The following is a 24,637-nucleotide window of genomic DNA, read 5'->3' on the forward strand; positions in this document are numbered from 1 at the left end:
CATATTTAAGGATATCTAGTAGTACACTAGAAGGTTTTTAAATATTTCGCTGAGTATTGATCTTGAATGAATGTCTTTGGTATATTACTAGGATCCAGCTCTGTGGGTGCTAGAATATCTCCAGTATTGAGCATGTTCTTTGTGATCAGGGAGGAGTAATTTTTTTTTTTTAAATATAGTTTGGTATTTCTAATGGCACCTATGGCTGTCTTCTAAATATACTGGAAAACTATTATTAGCATGTCCAAGTGCTGTAAGAATGTTTGCACTTATTTAATATTCCTTGTATCTTAAATTAAAGTTATGAACTCTTACAATTTTAATTCAATTTTTAGGGACACAGCAGGCCAGGAACGGTTTCGAACAATCACAACTGCTTATTATCGAGGAGCTATGGTAGGTGTTTGCCCACATTTTTAATATGTGGTAAGGTATAGCTTTGAGTTTGTTCCGAAAAGCAATCATATTAGCTGAAGTTTAATGGAAGCTATTTCTGTGTATATACAGACCATATGAAGAATACTCTTAGCTTTCAATTCTGTCTGTGCAGTTTTGCTTATGTCCACTAGAGAACAGTATGGGTTGTTAATACACATACACACTCTTAAAAACTGTGCATGACAAAGAAAATACTGTACAAGTGTTTTCAGAGGGAAGTAAAAGGATTAGGAAACAAAGGTGTGCCTGGAGTGGAGAAGGGTGCTAATGTTAGGCTGAGAAGGGGTGAGGTGGTGAGATGCTCCTCCAGTGAATTTTTTTCTCGCTTATAGCTAGTATACTATATCCATTTTTTATGTGTCAGCAACAGCAATTTTGTCTTTTTTTCTTAGTATTTTGTAAGCTATTAACTTTTGAATTTAATTTATACATAATGCAAGTAGCAAGTTCTCTTGTGGCTACTCAAGCACCATCTTGCCTGCTTTTAGCCAAGAAGTCATATGTACTAAATATTTTTCCCAATTGTATCTCGAGTCCTTTGTGTCTTATATTCAAATTAAGATGGTCCTGTTTAGAAAGCCGGTGGCTCGGAATACACTATTACATTTTGTGAGCTTCCATCCCTACCGCCTCAAGTATAGTCTCCCCATCAGCCAATATTTTAGAGCTAAGATAATTTGCACGGACCTTGATGAATTTGAGAAAGCCAATTGTACAACACTGTTTCCAATACACAGGGACAATGTAGCAATTAAGAGTCAGAAAATGGCTGAAGTGTAATTAAGAGACTGACTCAAGTCAATTAAACCTACAAGAGAAGGGCTCATAAACATTATAACTCTGCTCAGAGGCTTGTAACTCTAAAGAGAAGGAAATGACCCTCTCTTGAAACAAGAGTTATATTTTCAAATCATAGCATAGTTTTAGCAAACGAGTCCAACTCTTGAGGATGTGCAAAATTTAAAAAAATTGTCAATACTTGGATAAGGTGATTCGCAAGAATTTTTAAATTGCACAATGATAGTGGTTGCATTCAAACATAGCTAAAGAATGTACTTAGCTTGTATGCAAAAAGCAACTTTCCAGGGTCCCGACGTGGCCCCGTTTCGGCGACTGCTTCAGGAGACCCCGCCAACCGAAAGTAGATAGTTTTTATCAAAAATCACTAATTGTGAAAACTTCAACTGTAAGCTGCAATGCAACAACAAAGGAGAACAAATGTAAGAAACACAAGATACAGGCACTGAAACTCAAAAAGCAACTGTAACTGTGCAAAAAACTAAAGTGTTAGAAGCTGGCAATTTAGACAGGAGACACAATATGGATACAGACCGGTTCAAAAATTGAAAAGTTCCTTGCAACGGAGAACGCCCGCACCCGCTCTGACTTATAAAACAGAGGGGGGAGGGGAACACCCGTGCGTGAACGTGATGACGTCATCCATTCATTTGCAGAGTACAGAACGGAACTTCAAGGTGGATACTGCAGAAAAACAAAAAATGTATCATAGAGGGCTACCAAAAAGAGTCAGAGAAAAGCTGCCCATTCAATCTCATTATTGAGGCCATCAGGATGAAGGGAATGCAAATTAAATATCCATTTTTGTTCTCTCCTCCATAACAAACGAGCAGTGTCACCACCTCTGGGGCTAGATATGTAATCTAGCACTGTGAATGTGAGATCATTCAAAGAATGGTTGACTTGCTGCCAATGCTGGACCAAAGGGGCTTCCTGAACCCCAGTCCGAATGCGGCTCATATGCTCCCCAATACGAAGTTTCAACTTGCGAGTGGTGCATCCTACATAAATGAGGTGGCAAGGACATGAAATAGCATATACTACACCACAAGAGTTACAGTTCGTGTTCTGTTGTGTGTACTTAAAATGGGGTGCAAGAGACATCTGTTGAATGGTGACGCTGTATTGACATACCTTGCAACAGCCGCATGGGGAGTGGTGACCCTGTGAAGTTTGTGGAGGACGATGACTGACAAACTGGGAATGCGTGAGTTTTTGTTTGAGATTCATAGGTTTAGAAAACGCAAACCTGGGGACATCGGAGAAAGCGTCATGGTATTGCATGATGGGCCAATGATGTTTTATGATTTTCTTGATTTGAAAAGCGTGAATAGAATATGGTATGACACATACAAGAGACCGAGGTTCAGGTTTGATTTGTGATTCCAGCAACAGAGTCCGATTGGCATATAAACCTCTCTTGTAGGCCTTCTTAAGGACGGATGGCGGGTATCCTTTAGATAAAAATCTATGCCTCACTTCCTCTGCCTTGTACACATACTCTTCTACCGTAGAACATAATCTCCTAAGACGCAGGAATTGTCCTGTAGGTATGTTATTCCTCAAATGCTTAGGATGGAAACTATCATATTGTTCGTTGAGCTCATGCAAACCATGGGGCCTCGTCTGATTGCCACCATCCAGGGTGACCTCCCAGCTTCGGCTTCGAGGGGCGGACCGCCCCTCCTCCTCCTCCCCGCCGCACGACCTCGTTGCTCGGCGAGGAGGAGCGGCGAGTGGTGTCTGGGTCCTCGAGGAGGTCCTCCGAGAGTGCTATGCCTCCTTTGGAAACGATTCCCTCGAGGAGGGCTTCTCTTAGTGATATGCCTCCTTTGGAGCCCATTCCCTCGAGGAAACCCTCGTTTAGTGACCTGCCTCCCTTGGAACCGATTACTCCGCCCCATGATTCAGTGTGGCGTCCACCTTCGGGGCCATCCAGTCCGGGGCATAGCAAGAAGCAGGACGAGTTCTTCCGAACTCCCTATCAAGCCTGGGCGACGTCCAGGGAAGCACCGACTCTTCCACCTTTGCGATCGACGGCATCGAGTCCGATCTGCTCCTTGGAAGCGTCTGATCCAGTCTCGCACAGAAGGACTCGATCCCCTTCCAGGCATCGAGAGGGGCATCGGTCCAGGCATTCTTCGAAGCATTCCTCTCGACACTCAACCGTCTCGCCTCAGAAGAAATTGCCTCGATTGGGGTATGCTGCTTCGACTGGGTCTCCTCCTCCGGGCCCGGAGTTCGAGGACCCCGAAGTTTTCTACTTGTCCTGTTGCTCATAGGCCTCTTTGGAGCCTGAGGCTTCGTCTTCTTCTAGTCCGTCTCGCGGACTGGCGACGGCGGACCAACTGTCCTTTTCATCGTTCCTCAGACAGATGGCGGATGACTTGGACATTACTCTAGATGCGGGGTCTCGATATTCCAAAGAGTATCTCGATACCATGCACTTGCCTCGGCCTCCGGCGGAGTCCTTGCGGCTTCCCCTGCATAAGCTCCTCGACCAGACCTTCATGTGCTGCTTCGAGTCTCCTTACTCTATCCCTGCGGTCCCTGGCAAATTGGATTCGCGGTACCGCACGGTACATCATAAAGGCTTCGAGGGTCCTCAGCTTTCGCACCAATCCCTCCTGGTCGAATCCTCGCTCAAGCGGTCTCACCCTGGCCAGGTCTACGCTTCCGTACCTCCGGGCCGCGAAGGCAGAACCATGGATAAGTTTGGGCGACGCATCTATCAGAATTCGATGATGGCGTCTAGAGTCCTGAATTACAACTTCCACTTTGCAACCTACTTGGAATTTTTTCTACCTGTGCTTCGAAAGTTCACTCCATACATCGAGTCCCAGACCAGGTTTGAGTTTGAGGAAGTGGTTGCTTCGTTGTCCCAACTCCTACTTCAGTTGATGCAATCTGCCTATGATGCGTTCGAGCTCTCTGCCCGAGCGGCGGCTTGCTCGGTGGCAATGCGCCGGTTGGCCTGGTTGCGGACCATTGATATGGACCCGAATCTTCAGGACCGCCTGGCAAACGTCCCGTGTGCTGGGGCGGATCTTTTTGACGAATCCATCGAGACTGTCACGAAGAAGTTGTCTGACCACGAAAAGTCCTTCCAATCTATCCTTCGGCCGAAGCCCAAGCCTCAGCAGTCTCGACCTTCTCGTCCACCGTTGATTTATCAGAGGCGTTATCAGCCGAGGCAAACTCCTCCTGCGAGACAACCGGCGAAGCGTCAGCCTCCCCAGAAGGGTCAGCCTAAGTCTCAGTCGCCTGCTGTCCCTAAGACCACACAGCCTTTTTGACTGTCTCGTCGAGGGCATAACCAACCTCGTTCTGCCTCTCCCTGTTTTTCCCATCAGAGGGCGCCTCCACCATTTTTATCATCGCTGGGAGGCCATAACAACCGACCTCTGGGTCCTTACTATCATCAGGGAGGGATACTCTCTTCATTTCCGTCGGGTCCCTCCGGACCACCCTCCAAGAGAGTATCCTTCCAACTTGACTCAGACCGCCCTTCTTCTTCAGGAGGCTCAGGCTTTGCTGCGGCTTCGTGCCGTGGAGCCGGTTCCAACGGACCAACTGAACCAGGGATTTTACTCCCGGTACTTCCTTGTCCCGAAGAAGACTGGCGACCTGCGACCCATTCTGGACCTCAGGGTCCTCAACAAATTCCTTGTCAAAGAGAGGTTTCGCATGCTGACACTTGCTTCTCTCTACCCCCTCCTCGAGCAGAACGACTGGTTATGCTCTCTGGATCTCAAGGAGGCCTACACTCATATCCCAATTCATCCGGCCTCTCGCAAGTTCCTCAGATTTCGGGTGGGACATCTCCATCTGCAGTACCGAGTGCTTCCATTCGGCCTGTCTTCGTCTCCCAGAGTCTTCACGAAATGTCTGGTGGTGGTGGCCGCAGCACTCAGGAACCAGGGTCTTCAGGTATTCCCCTACCTCGACGACTGGCTGATCAAGGCTCCCTCGGCCTCGGGGGTCCTCTCGGCGACCCTGTCCACGGTTCTGTTTCTACAGAGTTTGGGATTCGAGATCAACTTCCCCAAGTCTCATCTACAGCCGACCCAGTCTCTGCCCTTCATCGGGGCCGTCCTGGATACCATTCGTCTCAGAGCATTCCTTCCTTCTCAGCGCATGGATGCTCTTCTTCATCTCTGCCAGTCTGTGTCTTCTCGCCAGACCATCTCGGCGAGACACATGATGGTCCTCCTGGGCCACATGGCCTCTACAGTTCATGTGACACCATTTGCCAGACTCCACCTCAGGATTCCTCAGTGGACCCTGGCTTCTCAGTGGGCTCAGGTGTCGGATCCGTTGTCTCGACACATCACAGTCACTCCTGCTCTTCGGCAGTCTCTGCTCTGGTGGATGACCTCTTCGAATCTATCCAGAGGTTTGCTGTTTCAGTCTCCTCCCCACCAGAAGGTTCTCACAACCGATTCCTCGACCTATGCCTGGGGAGCGCATCTGGATGGGCTCCGCACTCAGGGATTCTGGACCTGTGCGGACCGACTCCATCAAATCAATCTTCTGGAGCTCAGAGCCATCTTCAATGCTCTTCAAACTTTTCAACATCTACTGCACGACATGGTGGTCCTCATTCGCACCGACAATCAGGTCGCCATGTATTATGTAAACAAGCAAGGGGGCACGGGCTCAGCCTCCCTCTGCCAGGAGGCTCTCAGAGTCTGGGATTGGGTGATTCACCACAACACCTTCCTCAAAGCTGTCTACATTCAGGGGAAGGACAATGTCTTGGTGGACAAGCTGAGTCGGCTTCTCCAGCCTCACGAGTGGACCTTCCATTCCAGGCCCCTTCATCAGATCTTTGCTCAGTGGGGGACGCCTCAGATAGACCTCTTTGCGGCTCCCCACAACTTCAAGCTGCCTCTTTTTTGCTCCAGGATCTACACTCCTCATCGTCTCGAGGCAGATGCCTTTCTACTGGATTGGGGGAATTGCTTCCTGTATGCGTTCCCCCCATTCCCTCTCATTCAAAAGACTCTGGTCAAGTTGAGATCGGACCATGCCACCATGATTCTGATTGCTCCTCGGTGGCCCAGACAACCTTGGTTCTCCCTTCTACTTCAACTCAGCAGCAGGGAGCCAGTCCTTCTTCCAGTGTTTCCTTCGTTGCTTACTCAACATCAAGGTTCACTGCTTCATCCCAACCTGCAGTCTCTCCACCTGACAGCTTGGTTCCTCTCAACGTAACCCCTCACCAGTTTTCCCAGGCGGTGAGGGAGGTCTTGGAAACTTCTAGGAAGCCTGCTACTCGTCAATGCTACTCCCAGAAGTGGTCTAGATTTTCTTCTTGGTGTGTTTCCAATTCTAAGGAGCCTCAACGAGCCTCTCTTTCCGCTGTATTGGACTATCTTCTACACCTGTCTCAGTCTGGTCTCAAGTCAACATCTATACGAGTCCACCTGAGTGCTATTGCGGCTTTTCATCAGCCTCTACAAGGGAAACCTCTCTCTTCTCATCCTGTGGTTTCCAGATTTATGAAAGGACTTTTTCATGTTAATCCTCCTCTCAAACCGCCTCCAGTGGTTTGGGATCTAAATGTTGTCCTTTCTCAGCTTATGAAACCTCCTTTTGAGCCTCTGAGCAAGGCTTCCCGAAAGTTTCTCACTTGGAAAGTGTTTTTTCTGGTGGCCCTCACATCTGCTCGCAGGGTCAGTGAGCTTCAGGCCTTGGTGGCGGACCCACCTTTCACAGTTTTCCATCATGACAAGGTGGTCCTCCGCACTCATCCGAAATTCCTACCTAAGGTGGTCTCTGAATTTCATCTCAACCACTCCATCGTGCTTCCAGTGTTTTTTCCAAAGCCTCATTCTCATCCTGGAGAATCAGCTCTGCACACTCTGGACTGTAAACGTGCTTTGGCTTTCTACTTGGATCGCACCAAACCACACAGAACTGCTCCTCAACTTTTCGTCTCCTTTGATCCAAACAAGTTGGGACGACCTGTATCGAAGCGCACCATCTCCAATTGGATGGCGGCTTGTATCTCTTTCTGCTATGCCCAGGCTGGATTACCCCTTCCCAGTAAGGTCACAGCCCATAGGGTCAGAGCAAAGGCAGCCTCTGTAGCCTTCCTCAGATCGACACCGATTGAGGAGATTTGTAAGGCTGCCTCGGTTCATACATTCACCTCTCATTATTGTCTGGATACTTTCTCCAGACGGGATGGACAGTTTGGCCAAACTGTGTTGCAAAATTTGTTCTCCTAAGTTGCCAACTCTCCCTCCATCCCATTGAGGTTAGCTTGGAGGTCACCCACTAGTGAGAATACCTGCCTGCTTGTCCTGGGATAAAGCAATGTTACTTACCGTAACAGTTGTTATCCAGGGACAGCAGGCAGCTATTCTCACGTCCCACCCACCTCCCCTGGGTTGGCTTCTCTGCTAGCTACCTGAACTGAGGAGACACGCCCGGAGCATCGGGCGGGAAGGCACTGGCGCATGCGCGGTGCGGGCATCTCGAAACTTCTGAGTTTCTTCAAGCAAGACATGCTTGTGAGACGTCCGTATCGGGGCTCTGTCGGATGACATCACCCACTAGTGAGAATAGCTGCCTGCTGTCCCTGGATAACAACTGTTACGGTAAGTAACATTGCTTTTGGGAGGGCAGTATGAGATGGGTGCTTGGTATACTGACTTAGCTCACCACCTGCAGTAATATCTATGGCAAGATGTGTGGTCAAGAGCTTTTAAGTCAATTAGATCAGCTTCAGTTCTTAAGTCAATATACTTCTTCCTACATCAAGCTCACTGGACCCCATATAAGCTTAGCAAATTCTCATACAAATTTTCTAATTTATGTTGGTCCTGTGGGTTATCAGTGGGAACACTACCCCACAAGATATTTCAATGCATTCATTTCACAGTTTACTGGGATAAGGTTTGGCATATCATCACATCTATATTGAAGATCCACAAACCGTTACATCTTAAAATTATTGTCTTTGGTCAACAACGCCTTGCGCAACCTCCTCAATATATTATTATTTTTGGCTATTAAGAACATATTGCATTCCTGGAAGAATTTATCCAAATTAAAATTCACGATCTGGTGAAACACTATATGTATTAGTACCAAATTTGAAGGTGCAGGAAAACATCAATCCACTGGCGCATTTCTTAAAATCTGGAGCCTTGTCCAAAATTACTGTGTTGTGGACCATTGACATACAGTAATTTAGAACATATTGCTTAATACATATGATTACTTTTTGTTGGGTTAACATGATGCTCGTTGAGTGTACTCCTTCATGTTCACAAATATTTCTCCCACTGATAATGTGTGTACTGACTCTACTATGTATTACTTCATGTATGTTATTACATAATCATATGTATATATTACCATGATTTGTACAGTTAATTGGTAAGTTTGTTAATTTATATCATAATATTAATAAAATCTATTAAAAAAAAAAAGTAACAGGCTGCTATCACAGCCATTCTGGTAGCGATTCAAAAAAAAGCAAGTCATTCTCCAAAAAGTGCTCATGCAAATGAGGTTGGTAGAGAGTAGTGAAGACTCACTGGTAATAGCGATGGGCACATGTGCAGAATAAACGCAAAAAGAAAAACAAACAAAAATAAAAACGCAACAACAGCAGGACAGAGGTTCAGTCTCTCCCACTGCCAACCAGCACACTCCTCCCTGCAGCGGGAGAGATGCCTACTCTCCTGCTGCCAAGTGAACCCCCCCCCCATCACCACCACCACAGCAGCACAGATGCCTACTCTCCCGCTACCAAGCAACACCCCCACCCCACCGCAGCAAGACAGATGCCCACTCTCTCTTGCTGCCAAGCAAAACCCTCCCCCCTCCCAACAGGGGGAGAGATGCCCATTCTCTTCCACTGCCACACAACATCCCACCTGCCTACAATGCCAAGCACACTCTTCCCCCTTACTTTGATTTAGACGGGTGACCGAAGAAGCTGGCCTTCTTCAAAATGGGCCTTCCCCTCCCCGGTGCATCCTGGGATACAACGAAGAGGGACCTGAGGCCCGGATGCCCATGGGAGGGCCTTAAACAACCTGGGCCAATCGGAGCCTCAGGCCTCTCCCCAGATGTATCAGTGAGGAGCCTAAGGCCCAGGTTGTTTAAGGCCCCTTCTATGGGCCAATCGGAGCCTCAGGCCCCTCCCTGTTGCATCCCAGGATGCACCGGGGAAGAGAAGGCCCATTTTGAAGAGGCGGGCCAGCTGGCCAGAGAGAGTAGGCATCTCTCTGGTCAGCCATCTAAATCAAGGTAAGGGGGAGAGAATGCTGGGTGTCGGAGAGGGTGGGCTGTGCTGTGCTGTATTTAAGTTAAGGCATCTATCCCATTTAATTTAAAGACACTGTGCTCATTCACAGAATCCTGAATGGTGTGCAGATGAGAACATGGAAAACCTCCCTCTCTATTCCTTCTAAGAAGGCTGTCTTCATGTACAGAGCCCAGAAGGCTCCCAGATTTCAGAAGCAGCAGATTCCTCACCATCCCATGGTTAAATCTACTCTCCAAAAGAGCCAAAAGTTCCAAAATTCCCTCCTTGGTGCTCTAAAAGAGGGAAGTGCAAACTTAGGAGGAACTTACTTAGAATGCTATGTTAATATCCCACATTGCATTTTACCAGCTGTTTATGGGCATCACTTCTATTACATTGTGGCAGAGTTTGATGACAGTTTTATAGGAAGAGGGCTGAACTCCCCTTGCTAGCAATCAAAGGAAAGGAGCATGGTTAGTAAGTACATAGTCTATGTGACATATATTTTTAATACAGAATTGAGAGCTTCTGCAATTGATATTGGTGCCTGGAGACTCCTCTGGCTCTAGGCTTTAGGCTTGAAATATAAATTGCAGAAAAAGCTTGCTGGCATACGGTGCCATGGAGAGAAGGTGTAAGTTACTATACTAATTTTAAGCAAATTAGGTCCCTTTCTGAGCCTACCTCTAACCCAGCCTACTCCTTGGAGGTATTGGTGGATGCCAAAAGAGATCCTGCTACTTTAAAGGGTAGGTATCCTCGTTCCTCCTTATCTCAGATGACAAGATTCTCACACGCTCCATATACAGTAGAGAACTCAAAAGACCCAGTCATCTCTGCAGCCAAAATCAAGGATAAGGTTTGACTGCTTCCAAAATTGCATAGACAGATTTCCTATGTCCATCCCAGGCAACCTACTGGTAGGATGGAAGGTCAACTTCATTATAAAATGCTGACTTCTTATAACCTCAGATCATTGTGTTTTAAAAATCATCCATTTATTTAAAAATCATTCATTATTCGATTAGTCTCTAACTTGCCCACAGAGAATATTGAGGTCAAATGCTAAGCACCCAGAAATACTTATGAAGGAACTCTTCCTTCTTAGAAGCCAATGCAAGAGAATCCATCTCGCCAGAGGAGGAGAGGGCAGAGCTTTTATTCCAGGTATTTCCTGATCACAAGAAATGAAGAGATTTTGTCCTATCATAGACCCTAAAGGTCCTGAAAAAAAAATACCAAAAATTCAAAGACTGGCTATGTTCTCTGGAATTAGAAGATGCATACACCCAGTCACAGGAGAAATTTTGATTTGTCATAGGGAAACACTACTTTGGTGCTGTCTTTTTGACTTCACTCATCTTGCATATTAACAAAATGCCACATGGTCTTACCAGCATATCTACATAGACTGGGACTCTGCGTTTCCCTGTCTGTTCAGTTGGCTGATAAAGAGCAGAACACAGGAAGGAGTGCAGAAATCGATGCACACAACCATCAGGTGCTAGAATTCATTATAAAACTACATTAAGTTTCACCTAAACATATCGCAACAATTGGAATTCATTGGAGCCCTGATAGACACAACTGAAGCAACTACCCTCATTCCACAACAAAGCCAGTAGGTATGAAGTAAAGAAACTGTTAGGCCATATGGCATGTACCTCCTTGGCACCTCTCAGTTTGAGACAAACTCAGTGGAAAAACGCCAGAGGATCTCTGAGATGTTTGTCACCAGCCCTCTCGGGTTCCTAATGGACAGTTCAATCCAAACTGGAAAAAGAGTTCCTTCCAAATTTCTCCAGTTCAACTTGCATTAATAACATGCATTTAGACTCAGCTGAGTAGCTTATGCAGATAGGTTACACACTTTCTCCTGGGAGGTCCATAATCTTTACCCAATAGCTCTAGGAAACTGAGAGCCTTTAGAGCAGTGGTTCCCAACCCTGTCCTGGAGGACTACCAGGACTACTGGGCCAATTGGGTTTTCAGGATAGCCCTAATGAATATGCATGAGAGAGATCTGCATATAATGGAGGTGCCAGGCATGCAAATCTGCTCCATGCATATTTATTAGGGCTATCCTGAAAGCCTGACTGGTCTGGTGGTCCTCCAAGGCAGGGTTGGGAACCACTGCTGTAAGATCAATTCAGTTGTGCTTGTGTTAGAAGGCTGTTGGAATGTAGAACTGGGCCATTTCTCATGGGTTGACTCTTTAGAGCCATGTGTCTGCTAGGTAAGGACAACTGCCTGGCAGACTGAATCGGATTCTGCAGCTACATGAGTAGCCCTGAAGATTTTTCAGATGAGCATTCTTGATTTAAACCTTTCTGCCACACCTTATAACAGGAAGGTACTAACAGTTTCCCTCTAAAATACACACATGGCAAATTAGCTTCAATTGCTTTTCTCCTAGATTGAGGAGTTCTTCTATATGCCTATCTTCCTATAATACTAATAACTTTCTTGAAACTCTGACAAGACTGAGGAACCATGAATCTTATAGCCCCTTATTGACCCAGATTTCATTCCCTCTTCTAGAACTTTCCATAAGAAGACCCATGAGACTGAAAATTTTCAAACACTGATCATGCAGCATCAGGAAATGCTGTTACATCCCACCACTGAATACCTAGCTTTCTCAACAAAGGGTGACTTTTTTAGCATACCTGAACTTACCAGCATCTGAGGTCCTTTTGTCTCCCAGGACAGTTTCCACTGGAAGATAATTTTTAATTGGAAGAGGTTTGCAGTTCAATGTATAGAAAAGACCTGAGACCTTGTTTTCTGTTCCATATAAAAAATGTTTGAATAACTTCTGAATTTTTGAGTCAGGTTTTAAAGACCAGCTCCACCAGAGTACACCTTAGTGCAATTGACACACATCATATTGTAGACGATAAAGCATTCTCTTTACAGCATTTTAGTTGTTCAATTTTGTGTGGGTTGCTTCAAGTTGCCTGCCATGTTATGGGACCTCAACATTGTTGAACCCAGCTGAAGAAAGCTCCTTTTGAGTCTTTTTAACAATGAGCTGAAATACCACACCTGGAAAGGTGAAGAAGCACCAGGCCCTTATATAAGATTTTACAACAGAGTGATTTTGTGCACTTAACCACAGTATTGGCATTCCATTTTAATCAGTCTAGTGTCTTACCAGATTTTGGGGGGGTATCATGCCCACAAAGGTGAAAGCATACTGTAAACATTGAATTGACATGTCTGGAGTGCACTAAAGACTATAGAAAGTGTATCCTGGGGGGGAGGTTGTTGTTGTTGTTTCTGCTGACCAAAAGATGGGAGCTGCTATTGGCAAGTGCACACGCCTAACTAAATGGCAGATTGCTCATTATATTAGAGCTATGCAGCATTGGTAGTCTAGTTGTGGTCAGCCTCTAAGGAAGAAATTACAGACTTCTGTCTATACATTCACATTTCATTATTACTTAAAGCAGGACTCCAACATGATATTAAGTTTAACCAGATATTCCTCCAGAATTTATTTGTTATATGCAGTCTTATATCTTGCCAAATCCTTGCAAAATGGAATTCTAGGTAGGTTACAAATAGCATTTATGCTTCATAGAACTTAACAAACATACTTTTGAACATACTGTAGTGGATTAGAAATAATTATCATAGATAAGTTACAAATGGCATATTTTACAGAGTTACAAGTGACATTATCATACAAAGTAGATCTTCAAAGTGAAATCCTAATTGTGCTCAGAGACTTCTGAAAAGCCATGTTAGTATATACAGAGGTAACCTAAGGAAGTGAGTTCAAGCTTTTGCAATTTGATAGTTAAAAGGATTTGCAATGGGACCTTTTATGTCTTATACCTTTTAGAGATAGAAATGATAGGGTCAAGTGGTCAGGATTGCAGTGTTCAGCAAATCTACCTAATAGTTTGATAAATCTGGGGAAAGTGTCGGAGTCATCTCCATATAGGGTCTTAAATGCTAAACAGCATAGCTTGAATACAAGCCAATTTTTTCTATCAGGAGCCAGTGTAACACTATGAGCAATGATGTGATGTAATATCAGTCTTACTGCAGTGTTCTGTACCAGCTGAAATATTTTCATTAGTTTCACTGAGATTCCCAGTTGCATTAACAGTAGTCCAGTAAGGATAGAATAGTTGATTGTACTAGTATCCTGTAGTAATGCTGGAAGAAGTAGGGTCTGATCCTGCTTAGCTTCTGTAGTCTAAAAGAGGCATTCCAGGCTAAATTGTTAGATAACAAGGCTTTAAAACTCAAGCTAAGTTGACTCCCAAAATCCTGGAGGATTTTTCAGTGTGCATTAAAAAAAAAGATTTATTACATTTTTAAAGTTAACAATAGAAACACATAAACATGTTTACAAGCAATATATGTTATATAGATAGTTACTTAAATATGCGGTCAAGCTGCAAACTGTAGAAAAGGGCAAAAATCTCAAAAGTGGTTACTAAAATTATCAAAGGGATCCCAAGTTTTATGAAAGTGTATTATTTTACAAGATTTTAAAGTGATAATATTTTCATATAGAGCACACAACTCCACCATGCACTAAAATTAAGCTTAGTATTATCCTTCCAATTACAGATTATAAGATGAGTGGCAGTAGCGAGGAGAATGTTAAAGTTTCTTTTGATTATTAGGAATGATAATATTAGGATTAGAGGAACGCAGAATAAGAGTTTCATAAGAAAAGGGTAAAAATATTTTTGTGTTGAAGCTAACTCCATTTTGCTAGACTTTTTCAGTTCCAGCCTGCCTTTAAATAAGCTATAGATCATGTTTGTTACCAGTGATTTAAAAAAAAAAAAATCCCCCCCTCCCCATGTAGCTAGGGAACCCTATGTTGTGAAGATTTTGGTTTTCTCCAAAGACAAGTAGAATATAAAGCTACTTAACCATAGCAGGTGTTATCCATAGACACCAGGGTACAAATCCTCTCATACCCTCCTACCACCCAATGGAATTGTATTCTGTCGTAAGCTATGTGAGATTGAAACAGTTGACACTACAGCTGCAGGTAGTGACATGCATGCATGTTGAACCTGCTCAGAAGTTTAGAAACCTAGTGTTCTGTATCTGACAATGACCCATTGCCATGAAGACTTGTATCCTAATGTTCATGGAGAACCCTAACCAGTAGATAGCTATTCCACTAGCATGTACCTATAGTAACTTTTGGGAGCAATTTGAACTTGGTCTTAAGTCTCTAGTTCTGTACTTCATCAGTAGTTCTATACTTGGTTCAAATGGTTGGAAGTAAAGTGGAAATGAGGGGTAATGATATGATATTGCAATATAGACATAAAGAGATGCTTTCTTAAATTCTTTTAAAGTCAAATAATGGAACACTGTAAGTATCGCAAACTTAGAAATTCAATAAACAATTTTGGCTTTTCACATTTCTAGGGAATCATGTTGGTGTATGACATCACAAATGAAAAGTCATTTGACAACATCAAAAACTGGATAAGAAACATTGAAGAAGTGAGTAACTTAATGTAATTCATATTTCAAATAGCTTTAGATAAAAATAAGAACAGTATTGATTCATCCTAACTTTCATGACCATTTGTCCCTCATAGCATTATTTTTAATCTATATATTTATAGATTTTTACTGGCAATTTAGCTAAGGCATTGATAAAGAAAGCTAAGAAAGAATATGAAGAGAAACTTGCAAAAGAGGCAAAAACTCATCATTTTTTAGGTACATCAGAAGCAGAAAACCTGTGAGGGAATCTGTGAGACTGTTGGATGATCAAGGAGCAAAAGGGGTGCTCAGGGAGGATAAGGCCATAGCCAAAAAACTGAATGAATTCTTTGCTTCGGTCTTTATGGAAGAAGATGTAAAAGATCTACCTGAATCGGAAATGGTTTTCAAGGGTGATGATGCGGAGGAACTGAAAAATCTCAGTGAATCTGGAAGATGTTCTAAGCCAAATTGACAAGTTTAAAAAAAGTGATAAATCGCCTGGACCGGATGGTATACATCCCAAGATACTAAAAACTCAAACATGAAATTGCTGACCTGCTGTTGGTGATCTGTAACTTGTCGCTAAAATCGTCTGTAGTACCCGAAGATTAGAGGGTGGCCAATGTTACGCTGATTTTTAAAAAGGGCTCCAGGGGTGATCTGGGAAATTACAGACCGGTAAGGCTCACTTCAGTACTGGGCAAAATGATAGAAACAATTATAAAAACTAAAATTGTGGAACATCTAGACAGACATGATTTAATGAGACGGAGTCAGCATGGGTTCAGCCGAGGGAGATCTTGCCTCACCAATTTGCTTGACTTCTTTGAAGGTGTGAATAAACATGTGGATAATGGTAAGTCGGTTGATATAGTGTATCTAGATTTTCAGAAAACTTGATAAAGTTCTTCATGAGAGAATAGGTGACAAAATTCAGTTCTGGATTAGAAATTGGTTATCAGACAGAAAACAGAGGGTAGGGTTAAATGGTCATTTTTCTCAATGGAGGAGAGTAAACAATAGAGTGCTACAGGGGTCTATACTGGAGACTGGTGCTATTTAACTTATTTATAAATGATCTGGAAATTGGAACGACGAGTGAGGTGATTAAATTTGCAGATGACACTAAACTGTTCAAAGTTGTTAAAACGCATGTGGATTGTGAAAAATTGCAGGCGGACCTTAGGAAATTGGAAGACTGGGCGTACAAATGGCAGATGAAATTTAATGTGGACAAATGCAAAGTGATGCACATTGGGAAGAATAACCTGAATCACAGTTACTGGATGCTAGAGTCCACCTTGGGGGTTAACGCCCAAGAAAAGGATCTGGGTATCATCATAGACAATACAATGAAACCTTCTGCCCAATGTGTGGCAGCGGCCAAAAAAGCAAACAGGATGCTAGGAATTATTAAAAAAGGGATGGTTAACATGACTAAGAATATTATAATACCCCTGTATCGCTCCATGGTGCGACCTCATCTGGAGTATTACGTTCAATTCTGGTCTCCTTATCTTAAGAAAGATATAGTGGTGCTAGAAAAGGTTCAAAGAAGAGCGACCAAGATGATAAAGGAGATGAGGAAAGACTAAGACGGCTAGGGCTGTTCAGCTTGGAAAAGAGGCGGCTGAGGGGGAGATATGATTGAAGTCTACAAAATCCTGAGTGAAGTAGAATGGGTACAAGTCAATCGATTTTCACTCCGTCAAGAATTACAAAGACTAGGGGATACTCGATGAAGTTACAGGGAAATTATTTTACAATCAATAGGAAAGTTAAGCTCTGGAATGCATTGCCAGAGGCTGTTGTAAGAGAGGATAGCATAGCTGGTTTTAAGAAAGGTTTGGACAAGTTCCTGGAGGAAAAGTCCATAGTCTGTTATTGACAAAGGCAGGGAGAAAGCCACTGCTTGCCCTGGATTGGTAGTATGGAATATTGCTGCTCCTTGGGTTTTGGCCAGGTGCTAGTGACCTAGATTGGCCACTGTGAGAACGGGCTACTAGGCTTGATGGACCATTGGTCTGACCCAGTAAGGCTATTCTTATGTAGGCTGACTGAGTTTCAGTTTTGGTTTTGGCACTAAAACCAATCCAAATCTGGGTTTGGATTTTGGCTGAAAATGATAGGGCATTTTCAGCTGAAACTAACACTTCCCCCCCCCAATCCCAGTTTCAGTGGGCCTCTCCAGGCCTTTCATAATGAGCCCTGGGGGTTTAGTGGGCTTTTTGGGGCAGGAAAGAACCCTACCCTTTCCTGTGTCTGCTGCTCTGCGCATTGCCACTGCCACTGCTGCTGCTATTGTCACTTTGGTCTTGGCAGTCATATTAAGTGGTCTGCTGGTGCTAATTTCAATATGGCTGCCAAGACCAAAGTGGCAGTGGCAGCAACGGGCAGAACAACAAATAGGAAAGGATGAAGTTCTTTCCTGCCCCTCATAAGGGCCACTAGACCCCCATGGCTTGTTAAGAAAGGCCTGGAAAATGCCTGCTGGGGGTAGGCAGCCCACAGTAATCTTTTCTCAGTCAAGTAGGGCGTGAGGGAACAAGCACAACTTTCAATACTATCCAAAATCAGAATTGCAGATGCAAATTTTTGGTTTTGGCTGGAACCAAAACTACCAGTTTCGATTGGCATCTAAATTCTCCTATTTTTCTTTCTTTTTTTATAAATATTTGGAAGAACTGTCTAGCTTTAGTTATAACACTAATATGGAAGTTTGTTTATTGGCATTAGTACATAGTTCAACTGGCCCATTACTTCAGTAACTGGCAAACCCACTAATCAGTGATTAGCAGTATAGTGACTGTATCTGACACTTACCCCCCTCTTTTACGAAACTGCAATAGCAGTTTCTAGCGCAGGGAGCCGCGCTGAATGGCCCACACTGCTCCCGAAGCTCATAGGAACTCAATGTGTGTCAGGAGCAGCACAGGCCATTCAGCGTGGCCCCCCTTGCTAGAAACTGCTATCGCAATGTCATAAAAGGTGGCCTTAGTTTTATGGTATTTTGTTTTTGTACTATATTCATGTATTTTACTTTTATTCACTTTCCTTGAGGCTCTTTATTTTGTTTCCTTAACAAGGATATTTGTACACAACTGCTTTTCTTAAGAGAAATTTCTTTTTTTTTTTTTTTGCATTGTCTTTAATGGGTAATTTATATACAGTAAAGTCTTTTCACACGTGGCCACATATTTTTATAAAAGGTCTTTTAACTGTATACCAACCGGCTTAAATGTACATGCCTTGTCTAGAAGGTGTATAGTTGAGAGCTCAGTCTGTGTAGAGCATAGATAGAATTTGCAAGTGCATATGTTGATTATAAAATGCTTTAATCAATTTGTGTGCTTGCAAACTTTAGGTACAGACCAAAAAAACCTTACATTTATGACCCTTTAAATGCCCACCTACATTCAAGGTGCAGTTTCCACAGTGTATGCCTTTATAAAATGAAACCATAGTAGGTGCCTACTTGGCCTCTTAGGTGCCCTATTATAAAATTTACTGTCCGTGTGTTAACACATTTTGGAAAGATGCTACAAAACTTTGATGTGCCTGCCTGACATCACATGAGCTGTCCAGACATGGTGCTGAACAGCTGTGAAAGTTTGTTCTTATATTATGAGCCAACTGCAGAAAAAGATACAGCTCAGTCATCCTCCAAAAGTTTTAAATCACAAATGCTTATTTATGCTTTATTTTACTTTCAATGATTGCAATACTTTAGCAATAATCTATTTTCTTGGCTTCCTTTCTGTTTTACTGTTAAATAATTTAGTTTGATTTTCTTGCATTTTTGTAGCACTGTGTTTTTATTTATGATTGTTAAAAATTAATAGTCTACTCAAGCTAGCGATAGATCCAAACAGTTACAATACATAAAAACAAAATGAAAAGAGCTCCAAAAAGATAGGGCAGCCCTATTTATACAGTTCAAACATACTGAGATATTGCATTGTGATCCAAGGATAGTAATATAGTAGATGACGGCAGATAAAGACCCGAATGGTCCATCCAGTCTGCCCAACTTGATTCAATTTAAATTTTTTAAATTTTTTCTTCTTAGCTATTTCTGGGCAAGAATCCAAAGCTTTACCGGTACTGTGCTTGGGTTCCAACTGCCAGAATCTCAGTTAAAACCTACTCCAGCCCATCTAAACCCTCCCAGCCATTGAAGCCCTCTCCAGCCCATCCTCACCCAAACGGCCATATACAGACACAGACCGTGCAAGTCTGCCCAGTACTGGCCTTAGTTCAATATTTAATATTATTTTCTGATTCCAGATCCTCTGTGTTCATCCCACGCTTCTTTGAACTCAGTCACCGTTTTCCTCTCCACCACCTCTCTCGGGAGCGCATTCCAGGCATCCACTGTGTCCATGTCTCTGGTTACCCACTCTCTACTTCAGTTTACGCATATGTGTGTATTATGGAGAGATGCCTCTCCGAATGCCTGCTTGAAGAAATAAGTCTTTAAGAGGGACTTCAGACTTCATTTTCTTCTAAACATAGATACTTAGGGAGTTGATGCCAAAAGAGGGAGCAGTATAGTAAAAAGCTTTAGCCCTAGTCAATTCCCATTTGGCCCTTTTGACCAAAGGGACGATCAGTCTGGTATCCTGTAAAGAGATCTAGAAGGTGTGTGTAAGAAATTTTCTTGGCATGCAAATAATCAGGTGACTTAGAATATAATGCTTTATGTTAACATTCTGAACAGTACCCTATATGAAACCAGTAATCGGATATACCGCCTGAAAGCTATCAAAGTGGTGTACATTCAGGTATGGTTGGAAGCCCTCTAGGGACAGAAATCTGTTTTTGTACCTGAGGCAATGAAGGATTAAGTGATCTGGAGCACTCATCTATAATTTTATTTATTTACATACATTCATACATATATCCCCTACTATATCTACAGTTCTAAGCGGGTTACATAAAAACATACATAATAAAATAATGACAACCAAACAATAAGTGAAAAGGAAAATCCTTATACAATTTACTTTCACCTGTTAAATCCAGATATTTTAGCCAAAAATGCAGTAAGGGAAATAAACTGCCTTCAGTACATAAAGTAACTTACTTATATACTCAACAGTATAGTTTTCACTCGACAGAGAGTTTTTGTAAGGGGGATTCTCAGTAGACAGCAAGTTAAATCAGCTGAACACAATTTAGCTCACTTCTGACTAGAAGCTACATGCAGGGGTGCCTGTGTACAGGAAGGACCGCACAGACTTAACCTTTTTTGTGATCTGGGATGCCAGTGCCAGTTTTGCAGCTACAAAAAATGTATAGTTAGTTTATGCATCTCAGGCTTCACACCAAAAGGTTTAAAATGAAACAAACACATTTCTTGTTTCAGAGTATTGCATTTGCGTGATTTATTATAGCTAAGTTAACACTGATGTCCAGAAAGATTGTGCCTTATGGTATAGCCACAAATGTGGTACATACCACCAAGAGCTCCATATTGCTTCCAACATTGGCCATTATCTACATGAAATGCTTGGAGATTATTCAATCGATAAATAATTTTATATCAATTTTTTATCATATTATTGGCTACGGAGTCCCTAAGCAAGTGCTGAAGAAGTCTTTCCTTGTTGCTTCAGTTCAAAGGACATTGCTGGATTGTTGGTTTTAGTGTGATACAAAATAGGGTTTATAGTCGTTATCAAAGATATGTACAACCTGGAGATACATCCCCTACTTCTCTCTCCCCATAGTGCTCGTTACAGTAGTGTTTCACCTAAACTAAGCTCCCCCAGTAGTGTTTCACCTAAACTAAGCTCCCCTATGGTAATCCTGTATTTGTCCATATTGAAAAGTATGAGAGGGGAGAAGACCATATTCATCCTGTAAATCATCATAGGAAAACAATTCACTCTCCTCCCAGACTTGACCTAATATACAAAGCCCCTGGGCTGTCCAATAATTATATATAGTATCAGTCATACCTGGAATAAAGCCAGGAGAATACTGGATGGCTGTTGTGTAAAAAAAAAAAAAAATCTGAGAAAAGCTGCTTACATATTCAGGACCAGGTTAAAAGAACACAACATATCTCAAGGGGGGGCCTTCCTTGCTAGACTATGAAGATGGTGCTTGGAAAGCTAAGGGATTGCCCAGAATGGGGTAGAATTCAGCCACTCTTGCTCAATATATAACCAGATCTTTGGTGAAGCAACAAGCCAATCAGCTAAGATATGAAGCTGGGTAACCTGATTAGTAGAGATCAAAATTGGGACCTGCTATACTTCCTTTCTTTTTGAGGTTATAAAGAATTTCCTTTGGGATGGGTAATAACAGAGTCATAAAGATGCAAAAGTTTTGTTGTTTGTTTTTTTTAAGAACCTTCTTTAATGTCTCTATCTATCCCACCCTCCCATCTATCTAGATCTGCAAAGAGCTCATAAATTTGGCAGGAAAATTAGCAAAGCACCTCCCCCCCCTGACTAATTGAGATTTTGTGATGAGAGATTTTAAGTTTTATTTTGTATGGGGCTGGGGGGGAGGAGGTGCATGTGATAGACTGGATAGAAATTGTCTTCATTGTTTGTTTCATTTCAAAGTAAGTTGTTTTAGCACATGACTTTTATACATTTTCAGATTAATTAGTACCGGGAACAAAACTTGGCCTCTGTTCTGAATGATCCTCCTATAGCCAAAGTGACAACAAACCAACCTCTGCAGCCCCCTCCAATCTCTTGTTGCCTGTAACCCCACCTCTTGCAGCCTCTGACTGGTGCTTGTAATGCCTCTTAGTCAAGTATTCAGGAGTGACTACAAACCAACCTCTGCAGTTCCCTCCTCTCTCTTGCTGCCTGAAACCCCACCTCTTGCAGCCTCTAACTCAGTATATCGCAAACTGAGATTCTAAGTGTTCCCCAGCACACTAAGGAGGAAGAGAGGCACCAGCCAGCTGACTTGCCTACAAGACATGCCTCTCGCAGCGAGAGGCATGTCCTGTAGGGCCAGAGGTTCTCAATACGCAGTACGGCGCCAGTGTTGCATGTCTAGCGACTTCCTGCTGTCGTTGTGTATCTCTCAAGACTCCTGCCTTCCTCGTCTTCTCTCCCTATCCCCGGACCAGCAGCAACTAGGAGCATAGTTGTTTCATGGGCCAAAGCTTGGGCGGTTTCCCTTGAGATTTGCAGGGCAGTGATCTGGTCCACTCTACATACATTTTCCAAGTTTTACAGAGTGGATGTTGGCGGCAAGGGATGACTCCTCTTTGGGTCCTCAGTGTTACGATCTGGTGCAAGGGTTCCACCCTAGATTTCTGGGACTGCTTTTGTATGTCCCATCCACCTATAATGACACACCTATTGCACTAGAAAAAGTGATTAGGTTCTTACCTTGCTAATATCTTTTCTAGTAGATAGGTGTGTCATTCTGGAACTCTGCCCTGTCAGTTATCCCCTGCGCCTGCCTACTGTCTCAAGAAAGTTCAAGTCCAAAATGAAATTTTAGATATCAGTCAGACCTTGAGGATATGAAAAATAATCTATTACTATAACACATTGGAGGAATGTTTGAGCTCCATAAATGTTTGATTGGTTGATTATTTTGATGATTCAGTTATTCAATTGCAATGTTTAACATGTCTGTTTATATTTTCAGAACAGAACAGAGTTGTAATTCAGGAAGTTTCCCCATACCCCTCCTTTGCAGGTGTTTCTGTATAGGGATATCACCTGCTTTGGTACAAACTGAAGGAGGCAGAAGAGCCCTCTGGTGATGGAGGAAGTGTTTAAAAACTGGAATAGATTCCTTCTGCATGGCTCACGAGCATGGAGAGATTACCCATCCGTCCAGAATGACACGCCTATGTGCTAGAAAAGAGATTGGCAAAGTAAGAATCTAATCTCTTTTTGTTAACCTGAATGTTTTGTTTGTTTGTTTCAGCATGCCTCCTCTGATGTAGAAAGAATGATCTTAGGAAACAAATGTGATATGAATGAAAAACGACAAGTATCAAAAGAAAAAGGCGAGAAGGTAACCTTGGCATAATCACTAAAAAGGAATAAGTCAATTATTTAACTTTTGTTTCAGCCTTATTTAGGAAAATTAGATGTGGGATATTTCTTCTGATCCATGAAAGCTGTAAGCAAGTTCAGTTTATAGGTTAACTAATGCCTTTTGTTCTAGCTGAATTTTAAATTAGAGCTGCTTTATCCACATGTTTAGCATTCATAATGAGGATTGCAAATAGAGCTTGGTTATGCTAGTTGTAACAGTGCTGTGTGCAATCTCTTCATAACCAGATCATCTACAATTTATTTTTATTTTAAAAACTTTTATATTCTGCCTAAATCTTAAACAGATAACAATATACACAGTCCAATACAATTTGATAGTAATTCATCTAATGTGGTGCTTATTTCATTATATATATTTTGTCTTGAGCTTCTGACTTGAAACTTCAGCAGTTTCAGTGTTAAGTTGCTAACTATCTCTCATCTTTATATTGTATTTTGCTTGTATTTCTTCTTTCAAATACTTTTTAAAATGTCAAACACTATTATAGCATCTCATTAATACATTACACTATCACATTACAGCTTATCTCTTTCACAACTGTCAGCATAAAAATACTGAAATACAAAAAAGTACTTAATGTATATTTCGGACCATAAGATGCATTTTTCCCACCCACCCCAACTCGGTACCTTTTTAGTGGTCGTGGTAGTGACCTTTGCGCTTCCTGCCTGGTCGCGCCGCTCTGTGATTGGCTGCAGCCAGTTACTGACTGCAGCCAATCACAGAGCGGCATGGGACCAGGCAGGAAGCACAAAGGTTGCGCTCCTGCATTGTGCGTCGCTCTTCTGAAGTCCAAGGCAGTCGTCCAGGAGACCGCACTGGACCACCACCACTAAAAAAGGTATCGGGGGGGGGGGGGCTGTGAGTGGCTTCGGGCTTTGGGGGGCTGCGGGCGGCTTTGGGCTTCCCAGCACCAGACCACCAGACGCACCTATGTGTAGAGGAGGAAAAATCAAGAAGAAAAAAATTCTGAACCAAATTTTTTTTCTTGGTTTTTCCTCCTCTACAGGTGGGTGTGTCTTATGGGCCAGTGCGTCTTATGGTCCAAAAAAATGGTATTTTTGTTGTGGATATCTATACTTCCTCAAACAAATTGCAGATTATCCAAATTGTGTCTAAATTATCCATTCTTCTCATGCCAAAATAAGTAAAACAAAATAATTCATGCAAGCCAGTAGGTCACCCAAATTCAGTATTTTGACTGACAATTGTGTAAAGCAAATTATTTATACTGTTGTAAGGGGGAATTGGAATCAGAAAGTAAGATTCTGCTTACCTATGAAGTCCCATTTGTGTAAAACATTTACCTTTGTCTTCATAGAAAGAGTTGCTTACCTTGGCTTGTGAGGAGATGAGCACTAGGGGAAGGGGGGAGTATGTGTAAGCCACATACTATTGGTAGTTTGCCAAAAGATGATTTGAATGTATTCCCCAGATCAAGCCCTGCTTTTTATAGTGGAAGATAGCACTAGTTAACATGGAACAGGACCTTCTTAGTGCTTCCATTCTTGATGGGATCAAGCAACCATTTCCCTTGCTGCTTTGTACCAAAACTAGACAATCATACAGGATGTTTCTACATCCCTGTTCCCCTCCAATACACAA

At 42.7% G+C, this 24,637-nt stretch overlaps 1 protein-coding gene across 1 annotated transcript in view; it reads left to right on the forward strand.

The window, feature by feature from the left end:
- The window catches only part of RAB8B (RAB8B, member RAS oncogene family), an 87,652-nt gene that overhangs the window by 47,901 nt on the left and 15,114 nt on the right, over window positions 1-24,637 (forward strand). Inside the window, exons 3-5 of the mRNA XM_033920898.1 lie at window positions 336-396; window positions 14,918-14,995; window positions 22,898-22,987. Of these exons, the coding sequence (XP_033776789.1) occupies window positions 336-396; window positions 14,918-14,995; window positions 22,898-22,987 (229 nt within the window). The remainder of the gene's footprint in view (window positions 1-335; window positions 397-14,917; window positions 14,996-22,897; window positions 22,988-24,637) is intronic.

This window comes from Geotrypetes seraphini, chromosome 14, assembly GCF_902459505.1.
Source record: "Geotrypetes seraphini chromosome 14, aGeoSer1.1, whole genome shotgun sequence".
In the NCBI taxonomy this organism is placed as follows: domain Eukaryota; kingdom Metazoa; phylum Chordata; class Amphibia; order Gymnophiona; family Dermophiidae; genus Geotrypetes; species Geotrypetes seraphini.